The sequence below is a fragment of the Physeter macrocephalus genome, chromosome 20 (assembly GCF_002837175.3).
Source record: "Physeter macrocephalus isolate SW-GA chromosome 20, ASM283717v5, whole genome shotgun sequence".
Lineage (NCBI taxonomy): Eukaryota > Metazoa > Chordata > Mammalia > Artiodactyla > Physeteridae > Physeter > Physeter macrocephalus.
In genome coordinates, this window is record NC_041233.1 from 21,966,553 (window position 1) to 21,978,687 (window position 12,135).

The 12,135-nt window shown below is 56.0% G+C and overlaps 1 protein-coding gene across 1 annotated transcript in view; it reads left to right on the top strand.

The window, feature by feature from the left end:
• COL13A1 (collagen type XIII alpha 1 chain) overlaps positions 1–12,135 on the top strand; it is a 95,417-nt gene that overhangs the window by 42,549 nt on the left and 40,733 nt on the right. Inside the window, exons 15-21 of the mRNA XM_028480858.2 lie at positions 5,195–5,239; positions 6,144–6,176; positions 6,806–6,832; positions 7,447–7,509; positions 9,326–9,379; positions 10,030–10,116; positions 11,614–11,667. Coding sequence (XP_028336659.2) covers positions 5,195–5,239; positions 6,144–6,176; positions 6,806–6,832; positions 7,447–7,509; positions 9,326–9,379; positions 10,030–10,116; positions 11,614–11,667 — 363 coding nt within the window. The remainder of the gene's footprint in view (positions 1–5,194; positions 5,240–6,143; positions 6,177–6,805; positions 6,833–7,446; positions 7,510–9,325; positions 9,380–10,029; positions 10,117–11,613; positions 11,668–12,135) is intronic.

Below are 12,135 nucleotides of genomic sequence, written 5' to 3' on the forward strand. Positions count from 1 at the left end.
GATTCCACCTGAATGCTTCCCCAGGGAGCTGGCATGGTCCCAGGACCTCCAATAAAGCCAGGAGAAGGCAGCTGTCTCAGCCCTGCACCCCAGTGGAGAAACCTCCTGAAACCTCCCTGCACCCCCTGGCTCCCAGAGGACCTGGGCAACCCCAGGCTCCCTGCCCCACTCTCGTGCAGCAGAGCACTCCGTGCAGATGGAAACCATAGACGCAGGAGCCTTCTGGAGTGGGGACAGCACTTGCTTTCAAAGCCATGAATTCCCAGCGGGGGCATCCAGACCATTTCAATTAAAGCAGATCAGGGAGCTGAGACACGGGCCCCAGATCTGAGGCCTCGTGGGGGCTGATGGGACTCCTGCTCCGCCAGACTCCAGCCCCCAGCCTGTACTCTCTGGGCCCTGTTTCTCCTGCACTCCAAAGTCCCCAGATTAATTAGAGCTGACTTTTCTTTTTGGAACTAACTACAAAATCAACTGATCTCAAATCGAGATTACAAGCCAGCCGCCCTTCCAAAGCCCTGGCCTTCAGTGGGGCGCCTGACCCCGGTAATTCCCCGGATCACTTCCTGCCGACCCTAATTACCGGAGGACCTGGCGTTTCCGCGGTCCCAGGCCTCTCCAGTCTGGAGCTGGCTAGGGCAGAGAAGAGGGAGCGGAGCTGCCTTTCTCCAGGAAGGGAGTCCTGGGAACTCTTTAGGGGAGAGAAAGACGTTAGCCCTCCTCGCCCAGCTTTTCCAACCCAGGAAAGGGCCCTGGTCCAGACTTAAGGCCTGAGTCACCTGCTGGCCTCCCCGCAGCCCTCCACTCCCCACACTTCTCCCCTGCAGAGAACAAAGAGCCTGTGCGGAGCTGCTCGGGCCCAGGGCCCTCCTCACCCGCAGCTGGGCTACAGTGGGAGCCTCACATTAGGGAGGTCCACGCATCTCCCCTGCTTCTCTGGCCTGACCTTTGCTCAGCTGGGGAGCTGACCTGGAAGCCCCCGACCTCTTTCGAGACTATGTGTTCTTGCCAAGTCCCTGCCCCGCTTGTTCAACAAACAGTAAATCACCAATTAAGAGGGCAGAGCACGACCGGTTTGTGCTCCAAGGAGCTCTTTTCCATCCTGTCGTCTGGGTAAAGGATGGGTCCTCCCACCTGGAAGCAGAACCAGAATAGAGAACCTGTTGATGCTGGTGCGAACTCTGTGCAGGGGCAGCTGGAGTCAGTGGCATCGTAAAAGTGGGGGCTTGGATGGCCTTCAAGGTCATTCAGGGGAGCCACCTGTGCTCACCCCAGCACTTTCTTGGCCACAAAGACTGGAATCCACCCCTTCCAGGCCAGCCAGCCGGCGTCCTTGGTTCTTGGCACCAAGGTTAAAGAGCCAGTCTCCCAGGTGGTAGGCAGGGCAGGGCTGGCCTGGGGGGTCGCAGGCCAGGTTCCACAGCAGGGACCACAGCCCGTGCTCCGTGCATCTGGGGCAAGACCCTTTGTAATGCTTGGAGCACCCACTTTCCCAGCTGCTGGATGGCCCGGATCCAGTGGCCAAGCTCCCTGCTGGGAGGACAGGAGGTACAGGAGATAAATTGGGGCCCTCGCGTTTTGGCAGACTATGAGCGCTCCCTCCCCAACTAAGACATTAGTCAGTTAGTGGATCTAAATTTAGGACAATTCCAAACTTAAACCTTTTAAACAAAATAACTTTTACAAAGTGAAACGGGAAAGAAGGAGCCTCTAGATGTGCTCTCGCGAAGCCATGCCACGAGGAAAAGCTCTGTGCGCACAGTGTCATTGTCCTCCCTTTAGCAATGGCCCCGGAAATGCTCCCCATCCCCAATCCCACCACCCCTGCAAACGAATGCCCTGCCCTCAGCCACCCTGGAGTCCTTGATCATGACTCTCAGCCCGCTCTCACCTCTCCCACCGTCCAGAATCAATGTTTTCTGGTGCAGAATGAGCCCAGCCGCCGGTTCAGAGGTCAGGCTGGGGCAAGCCCCTGGAGACAAGCCCTGGAGAAGGAGACTGATGAGAGTGGAATGAGCCCACAGGGTGGGGTCAGCCAGGGCCACCCCTGCTTCCTGCCCAGCAGAGGGGTGGGAAGTGAGGGAGGCCCCGAGATGGGGATCAAGGGAGCCTGGGTCACCTAGAGAATTAAGAGACTTGACCCAGAGGGGAGGGAAGGGGCAAAGGTCAGCCACCCTAATGAGGAGGCCTGCCTCCTTAGAGGCTCCAAGGGGCCCACATTTCCTCGGAGTGTGCGGTTGTATCTTTATATACAAACCAACATGGGCTGAAGGCAACCCCGATTAGCCCGGAAACCCTCACTCCCAGGGTTCTGCTCTGCACAGCTCATGTGGAGATTGGAGAGCATGGGCAGACCCCAGCCTCCTCCCCTACTGAGGCATCCCAGGCTGTCCTCTGGAGCAGGAGGAGACCCACTGAGCCCCTCGTAGAGCCGCAGTTTTACCCAGAGCTAACGTTCCCTCCCCCAAGGAGCCTTGTTCTGGAACTGCCAACACACCCAGTGTCAGCTCCTCGGCTTTGGCCTCTCAGGAGTAGGGGTGGGTAGGAAGTGTCTAGTCCAATCTCACTTTGCAGAGCCAGAGAGAGAAAGTGACTTATGCAGGGTCACACAGACAGCCTTTCCTGACTCCCCGCCCAGCTCCCTCGGTGGAGGTGGGAAGGTGAGGGCACATGTATTGGGGGAAAGCTGAGGGAAAGGTGGGAAGGGGAAGAATGGGGCAAACAGAAGATCCTTGAATAGTCAGGGACGCCCAAGCTGACCTCCTACCTGTACCTCCCCACCCCAGGGAACTCTGCCTGGTGTCCTCGGGGCTGAGTCAACCCAGTTGGGTTGTTTGGAATTTGAGCAGGGGTCGTCCAAAGGAAAGAGTGATGGGGCCCTCGGCTGGCGCTCTACACCCACTGTTGCCAGACTTCTGATGAAGTCCTGTAGCGCCCTCTGCTGGCCGTACAGCAGAACTGTGCTCACAGGCCGGCCCCGGCTCAGCTCTTTTCCCTGGTGCCTGTGGTTAAAGACACAGCCCTGGTCTGAGCGCTGACTTTTCACCCCTATGGGGCACAGACCTGAGGGCCATCCAGAAGAGAGGGCTTTGACCTGCAGAGGGTGTTTAACGGAAGCGACGGAACACCAGTCGCTGGTACCTGCACTTGGCAGACAAAAGACCTGTGTCCAAATCCCTGCTCTGTGTGACACTGGCAGTCATACCTGGCCTTCCAGAGCCACAGTTGGCTCACCTGTGGAACAGGAATAACATCCACTCACTGATTAGAGGGGATTCTTAAAGATTGAATGGAAGCAGGGTGTAAGGGCTTAACTCAGAGCCAGACACATAACAGACACAGTAAATGGCTGTGCCTTTCTCCACTCTTTCCCACAAGAGGGATTTACCAGAATTTAGTGCCTGGGGCAGACCTGGGGCACCAGCTTGTCTGCTGTGGTCACTTCTGAGTCCAGCTCTACCACCCTTGCCTGTGGCTCAGGGGTCCTGGTGGGGTCGGGTGAGGGAGGGCTGCTGCATATGGAGCTAAAGTTTCTGGGCCTTTCACAGAATTCAGAGACTTGGCCCAAAGAGGCTGGAGGTGAAGCCATCCCCAGCAGACATGATGTGTGTACGCAGGTTACATACACACAGTGGTTCCTGCTGCACTGAGGAACCAGCACTGGGCTATGGGGCAGAGCAAAAAGCTTCAAGAGGAGATGGCATTTGACCAGCACCCCAAGGATGAATAGGGTTTTGAGCAGAGGAAATAGCAGAAAGGCAGAGAATTCTGAAAACGGGTGATGTTTTCAGAGAAGCAGTGTAGGTGTCAGGGTGTGAGACGGTGAGGCCAGGAAGGAGCAAGGGTGGAGTGCCATGCTCAGGACCCTGGCCCCTTTTCCGCAGTCAGTGCCGGGCGGTGGCAGTTGCAAAGTACAGGAGTGTTACTGTCCGGTCTGTGTGTTGGACGCTTATCTGGATGCCAGCGTGGAGGCCCAGTCATGGAGGGGAAAGGTTGGAAGTAGCTCCAGCCTCTGCAAGGAGAAGAGTGGACCAGGGCTTCCTGTAAGATGTCAGGGAAGGGATGAGGTCAGCTGAAAAGATGGAGGCCAGGTGGGGCCATGTTCCCCCTCTGCCTGTGGGATATGCAGCGTGGCCTCCAGGCCACAGGGTCTGAGCTGCTACCACGCATACTGCACAGCATCCTGAGCCCTGGCTGGGGCTTACACTGGGACTTCTTTTGGGGTTCCACTCGTGGAGACAAAGGCCTCCTTCCTCCCCTGCACCCCTCCCTCTCTGACACAGCGGGTAAGTCTTGACTCACCTACTCTCGGCCCCCAATTGTCACTGGCTGTCACCTCCAACCCCATCTCCTCCTGGTGTGTCCTTCCAAGCGGGGCAGGACACTCCCTGTCCTTCCTGAGCTCACTCCTCCCCTTAGATTTGGCATTTTCGCCAGGAAGTAAAGAGGTTCACAAAAAGACAGGACACTGCCAAGATGGTAGAGCAAAGCCCAAGCATGGTATCCTGGAGAAGCAGCCCCGTGACTGGTGCCTCTGGCCAGGCAGGGCCAGGAATGCAGAGAAGTGGGTGGGCTCCGGGCCGCTCCTTGCCTCCATCCACAGTCCCCCACAGCCCAAAGCACAGGCGGACCCTCCCCGACCTAGGGCCCAAAGCCCTCATGTCCTCGGGAAGAGTTAGACCCAAGGAACCTGGGTAAAAAGGACCCCAGGGAAGAGGAGAGGCCGGAGTCCTGCCTGGCTCAGCCAGCAGTACCACCCATGCAAACGTGCAGAGTGAAAATGGGCAGGAGGCAGCAGGCCAGGGAGGGAGGGAAGGTATGCAGTAGGCAAGTGGCCAAGTGGGCGGCTCAGGCCCACGGCCCTAGCCCAGGCCCCTGTCAGGCAGGAAGCCTTGTGCAAGTGCACTTTCCCCCTCCCTGGACTCGGGCTCCTGGTGGGCCTCTCTCTGGGGCTCCTTCCTGCTCTGTGGTCTGTGACTTGGGTCCTTGTGCAGGTCCACCTTGCTGAGAAGAGTGGCCCACCGTGGCTGCCGGCAATGGTGGGGACCTCAAGCTCCTCATGGGCTGGACGGTCATCCCAAGCTTCCACAGCAACCACTCTCACTGACATCCTTGCAGGTCATGCTTCCAGGGCCAAGACCTTGGGCCCTGAGTCTGGTCCTCTTCTCACTGTTTCTCTTGTTTCTTCCTTCAGGGAGAACGAGGCATGCCAGGGATGCCGGGCAAACACGGAGCAAAGGTACGCCACCCCCAGGCAGCTCCCCCAGCCCCAGCCCTCTCTCCCAGCTCCTCCCTTTCCCACATCCTGTCTTGCTGTAAAAACAGGAGACGGGGTGCACATTTCTTCCCGTCCTCTCCCCTTTGCTGCCTGGCCTGTCTTCCAGACAGGGGTGCTCCTTTTTGGCCCATGAGCCATCACTCAGCAGTGCCCTCCCGACATGGCCAGGCCTCCTTGTGGGCGTCTGTGGGTCATAAAAGTCCTCTCAGGTACCCCCAGCTCTGGCTGCAGTTCTGAGACCCATGTGGGAGTCGGGACCCCCTAAAAATCACCTTCACTTGGAGTTTACTAAGTGGTATGCTTGGCAGCCTATTTACCTCAAAGTTGGTGGTCTTGGGCTGATAAGGAAATGGGGTTCACTCCCAGCCGCTCCCCAGTCCATCAGGGCTTAGGGCCAGAGAGCTCCCTTGAGGAGAGTCCCATGGGCACCCTCAGGGTCCAGGAGCTTGGTGAACTCAGCCATCTACTGTTGTCCGCTTCCCCATGGCTCTCCATTTCTCCCCTTTCTCCTCAATCCCCTCCTCCTATCCCAAGAAGCCCTCCCCGCATTCCACCCAGGGAAGCCCCTGTCTAGCCCAGCCATGGGCTGCCTGACACAGTGCCCTCTGAGTCCCCTGGGAGGGTCTAGGGGCCGAGCAGGTGGGTGGGAAGCCCAGGGGGCCCAACTGAGCTGTGCAGAGCCTCTTCCTCGGACCCACTCCCTCTGTGCCAAGCTCAACAACCCCCTCCCCTGTGGGCCTGGGGGCAGGCAGAAGCCTCCACACCTCACATCTCTCCAAGAAGAGGCTGGGAGAGGAGGCTGGCCACCTCCTCTGTGCTTCCCGCTGGGTAAGAAAGCCCCCGTGCCTTTCCTTCTCTCTGCCAGGGGGCTCCTGGAATCGCTGCCGCGGGGATGAAGGTCAGTGGACCTTGTAACTCAGCACCTGAGGGCCAGGATGGGAGGGATGGAGAGAGGACAGAGTTGGGCTTCAGGGGCTCATTGGGTGGCCACTGGACCAAGGAGGGAGCAGACAGGATTCAGAACCATTTCTCTTAAAGCAATATTTATGCCAGATGCACAGATTGAACGACAGGTGTTTAACTAAGCCTTGCAAGTAAGTGGCAAAGGTTTACCAGCCTCAACTAAAGATCTTGCCAGCCTGCCAATGTGAAAGGAACCTAGCACTTTCCTTTACACTCCAAAATTCAGCAGATGGGAGGGGACACCCCGGAAGCACAAATGCTCGATGTGGATCTCCCAGCAGGTCACTTACAGGATCTCCCAGCAGGTCACTTACAGGGACACCGTGTCCGAAGCAAATGCCCCTTCCTTCCTCTCCCTCCTCCTGGGCTGCCTCACACCTGCCACCCCTCTCACCTGGGGGAAGAATAAGGGACAGTCCGGGAGGGGTCCGAGTCCTAGGCAGAGGAAAGCCCTGGGCTGGCCAGACGCTTCCCCTACCCTCAGCTGCCTCCACCCCTCTGCTCCTGCGTTCACTCACTCGCGCTCTCATTTCTTTACCTGAGTCTTGTTTTTTTCCCACACAGGGTGAGCCTGGGATCCCAGGAGCCAAGGTACTGATACAGAGGCAACGTTCTGGGCTGCACCGAGCATCAGGCGTGGGGTGGAGGTGGGAGGGGCTGCTGTTGTTTTGCTCCTGGTCCCCCAGAGGCTAGCCTGGGGCTGGGGACCTGACTGAGCAGAGGAGAGCCTGCCGGGAGGGACTTGCTCCTCAGGAATGCTCTCCAGATGCCTCCCCGCTTCCCTAGATCCTGGCCTGGGCAGCGGTCTGGTTTGCATTCACACCAGCTCCAGTGGAGACAGTTGTCTCCTGCACTCACAGGGCTCTGTCTCTCTCATCCAGGACAATAAGAGATGTAACATGAGAAAAAGTTTCCGTGGTCAAATACGTTTGAGAAATGCGGGGTTAAAACTATTATGCAGGTGTCTTTACTGCAGGCCTTCTCAGAGCCTTTACTATGCTAAATATACATTGGGAAACTCAAAAAAAAAAATGCAGGGTCTTGTGCAGCATTTTCAAACTTTCTGACCAGGGCGTTCTTTTTTTAAGAGGAGCGTCTTACGAGGCAAGTATTCTGGAAACACTGGTCTATGATTACTGCCCTTCGTACCCCTCACCACCCCTACCCCATCCTCTTATCAGTGACTTTCTCTTCTTACCCCAAAGGGAGACCCAGGAGCAACAGGGAAGCTGGGGCCCCCAGGTTTGCCGGGAAAGACGGGGCAGAGGGTAGGATACTGTGTCCTTGAGTGTGTGCTCCCTTCATCCTGGCCTCTGCTGGTCCCCCACTGCCTGCCCCACCCCTATGGCTGGCGTGCTGCTTGCAGTGTACAGTGGGTGCATGTGTCTCCAGGAAAAAGGGAGCGCCTCGATGGCCTGGCAAAGCTTCAGAAAATTCACACTCAAGAACACAGACTTTCTCCTTGAAAGCCATTGGGTACCCAGGAGGAAAGCCTAGAAGAAAGGGAAGCTTTCCCTCCCCCGACCTCCATCCCCCAGGACCTCTGTAGGGCAGGACCGCACCCTTTCCCTTAGACCTGGCCTGTTTCAGGGGGTGCCCCAGCTAAAGGCAAAGGCACAGCCCAGGCACAACAGGGCCAGCTGGGGCCTCAGGATTCACATCCCTCTCATCACCTGGGCCCTTATCTGCCCCTCCTCTCCTCCCTTAGCCTGCTTCAGGCCATTTTGTCATTCAGCTTCTACCCAAGGGCAGGTGGCAAGGGGAAGACAGCTAAAGACTTGGTGTGGCATCTTTTGTGGCTCCAGCTGAAAAGTTCATTGAGACATGTGAGCACATTACAACCCCAGGGTCCTCAATTTTTATTATTACCTATGAGAACCACCAGCCTTCAGGCTATGGAGAGTGGGGCTTCTCATGCTGAGCAGGCAGGGGCCTTCTTGGTACTGGACACTGAATCAAAGTGAAGTCTTTGTGGCATAGAAGGCGGACCTGGGTGCTGGACCTGGCTGTGTCACTGCTGCAGTGAGGGGTCGTCCACAGTCTCGGAGCCCCTTCATTTCTGCAGTGAGAGCAGGGCTCTGGGACTCGTGCCATAAGGGAGAAAAAGTGTTCTTCAGGAAGAAGCTAGTTAGGGAGGGGTACTCATTTACTAGGGCTTCCCTAACACAGGACCACAAACTGTGTGGCTTCTACAACAGAAATTCTTTGTCCCACAGTTCTGAGGACAGAAGTCTGAGATCAAGGTGTTGACAGGGTTAGTTCCTTCTGTGGGGTGTGAAGAAAAATCTGTTCCGTGCTTCTCTTAGTTTCTGGTAGTTTGCTGGCATTCTTAATGTACCTTGGCTTGTAGAAGCATCACCCCAATCTCTGCTTTCATCTTCACATGGTGTTCTCCCGATATGCATGTCTGTGTCCAAATTTCCCCTTTTTATAAGGACACCAATGATATTGGATTAGGGGCCCACCTCATAACTTAGCTAATTACATCTCCAATGGCCCAATTTCCAAATAAGGTCACATTCTGAGATACTTAGAGTTAGGACTTCAACATATGAATTTTCATGGGACACAATTCAACCCATAATAGGAGGCAAACTTCTCAAAATATTCCTCCAAAGGAGAAGTTCTGGTTCGATGGTTTTTGTCCTCCCTAGAGGTAGGGGGGAGGTAGACGGAAAGCTCTCCCTAGAGACCAGGGTTATCTAATTGCTAGACATTACAAACATAAAAAAGAGCCAAGCGGTTTAAAAATGACTTTCCCAAATACTGGCGTTCTGAACTGCTCGCCTGTCCCCAGGAGACCCCCAAAAGTGACTAAATGCTCCTGGCCCCTCTCCCTGCGTAAGTGCTGAGGGCCCCACCCACACAGGACTGGGAGGATAACGATACCAGTGTGAAGTGTCCCAAGGAAGGAGTCAGGTCCCTGATGGGGCCCAGCAGGAAGTGGAGTCCTTCCGAGAGGAGCCCATGCAGGGGCAGAGAGACGAGAGAGGAAAGCCAAGGCCTGACGCTGGAGGGCTGGTGCCTTTGCCGACATCTTGGAGAAACAGTTCCTAACCCAAACTGTCTGCATTTCTTCCGCAGGGTGAGAAGGGGGCTGCGGGCCCCCCTGGGCTACTCGGCCTCCTAGGGCAGAAGGTGGGTAGCAACCAGCTCCCTCAGAACTCTACTCAATACTCTGTAATGGCTTATATGGGAAAAGAATCTAAAAAAGATTAGACATATATACACGTATAACTGATTTACTTTGCTGTATACCTGAAACTAACACAACTTTGTAAATCAACTATACTCCAGTAAAAATTTAAATAAATAAAACAGGCTCCTCAGAGAGTCATGGGCACCTTGGCCTAAGAGGCTCCTAGCACCCTGCAGTGAAAGAGCCTGCGAAGCTTCATTTCACTTTGCCTTTCCAGCATTGTTTGGCTACCAGACCCCTTTTTTTCATGTTTTGAATATTCCCAACCTGTGGGAGAAGTGTTCCAGGGAATACACTTTGAGAAACACTGCTCTAGATCCTGGTCCTGATGGGTGTCTTATCCTAGCTCTACACCCGTTCTCCTTCAGTAACCAGCTCCATTCTCTCCTCAAATCCCACAGCCAGGTTTCTGAAGGCCTCTGGTCCCCAGCCATCCTGGAGCCCACAGTCCCTTAATGTCCCCCAACATTCAGCATAGACTGAGAGGCAGTCTGCTGCCTTCACTCCTTCGAACTGTGAGGGGAGAAAAGACAGTGATCAACCACCTGCCTCCAGAGTTAGTGATGGTAACTCTACCTTCCACCCCCAGGGAGAAAAAGGTGATGCTGGCAACTCCATTGGAGGGGGCAGAGGGGAGCCTGGTCCCCCAGGGCTCCCTGGGCCCCCAGGGCCAAAGGTGAGTCTTTCCCTGGGATCAGTGCTCAAGGCAGATTGTTGCCTGTGGCCTTTATCCTTAGTCCATTTTGGGGACTCCGTGTCCTGGGCCCCTTGCCTTCTCTCCTGCTCTGTGTGGTTTTTCCAGTGGATTCTAGAAAGGTCATTTGGACCAAGCTTGTGCTTCCAAGCATCTCTAAGGTCAGATGGATGGTCCCATGGATTCAAATGGCTATGATGTAACTGAGTCAAGAACCAATGGCTGCAAGGTCTTAGGAGAACCAGAAAGGCCCCTGGCTTAGGCTCTAAATCAGTTGCAGGTCAGGGATCAGCTGGGCCCACCTGGTGTGGCACACTGGGGGGAGGTTAGGTTGCAGCAGTGGGACAGCTACAAATGGGGCTGCCCACACTTTCCTTGCAGAGGATGGAAGCTGCAGTGGTTAAGACTTGAGTTCTGCAAAGCAGATGCCTCCTGCATTGCTCGGTTTATTTTAGCAGCACAGGGAAATAAGGGGGTCTCTTGCTTAGCTTATAAGGAAAGGATTAATTACTCTGCATGATTTGAGGCAATATCCCCATTCATTCCACCGACGTTTATCAAGGGCCTGCTATGGGCTGTGAAGCTGCCGAGAACCTGCCCTCGGCTTGCCCACCATCTAGCAGGAGAAGCAAACCCACAATTCACAGGAATATAGTGTAGGGAGCCACAGGGAACCCCACAGACAGGCAAGATGAAGTGGCAGGAAGGGTCTCGGGCTCAGTGCCACGTTCCCACGTGACTGGTGAGAATAGAGCTTCCCTGGCATGAGCACCCAGGCTCCAGGACATGCCCGGTGCTGAGTCTGTCCCGCTGACCCTGAAGGGCATGGATACCAGGCACGTCTTGGGTCTCGATTTGGGGTTGGGGAAATCTGGTCACTCTTGTCCCTGTATCCTAGGACAAAAGGAAGGGAAAGCTAGAAGACTGTCCCCAGACTCATGTCCTCTTTCCAGGACCAGGCAAAACCTTGAATAAATGAAGTATTTGGAGTGGGCCGCCTCCTACCTCTCCCTGCTCCTCCTGTCCTAGGCCTCCTGGGCACCCTGTCCCCACGTGCCCAGGCCCCTCCCGTTCCCCTCTGTCCCCCAGGCAGGACCTGATGAGGTGTGTAAGAGTTCCAGGCTCCAAAATGACCTGCCTCCTGCCCCTGGAGGCTGGTGGCAGTCCACAGTTAGGGGCCTCGACAGAACTGGGCACACGTGTGTTAACCGAGACCTGAGGAGGGCCTGGCAGCGCAGAGCCCAGAGGAGGAAGGGAGTAGTCAGGGAGGGCTGCAGGAGGAGGTGAGACCTGGGTGGGGCCCAATGGTGGGAAGGAGTCAGACAGGTGGAATGGGGTGAGTTAGTAGAAGCCAGCAGGGAAAGAGACAGAGACCCAGAGACACGTACTAGAACATCAATAGCAAGACCATCTTTTGCCCCTGAAGCAGCAGTCCCAGCCACCCCGTGTGCCCTCACCCATCTCTCTGCTCTTGCCCAGGGGGAAGCTGGAGCTGATGGCCAGGCGGGCGCCCCAGGACGGCAAGGAGACAAGGTACAGGAGCCCCCAGATCTAAGAGCTGCAGGATGAGGGTCAGCTTGGGAGTTCAGAGACAGAGACAGAGAGAGTCTTGGCCGTCCTGCCACTGGGCCTCCAGGCACAGGGCTGACGGCCATGACTCGTGCCTACTATCTCTCCTGGTCGCCTCGGGCTTTGGAGAACTTCCACTGAGACGGCAGCCAGGCAAAGGCAGGCCCAGGGGTGGGACGCTGGGGCTGGGGAGAGACCCGGAGCCCTTGCCTTCTGTTAGCTCCCACACCACTGGTAAAGACAGGGCCCCACTTCCCTCCAGCTCTTCCCTGTGGATGGCTCAGCCTGGTGCTGCTGTGTCCTTCGCAGGCACCCCGTGACTGAAAGGCTGTGGACTTGGGGAGGTGCAGGGCAGGTTACCTGGAGGCGAGCCTCCACGAGCTGGCCAACGGCAGGGTTGGCAGCAGTTGAGTTATATTAAAGGGTTTGTTT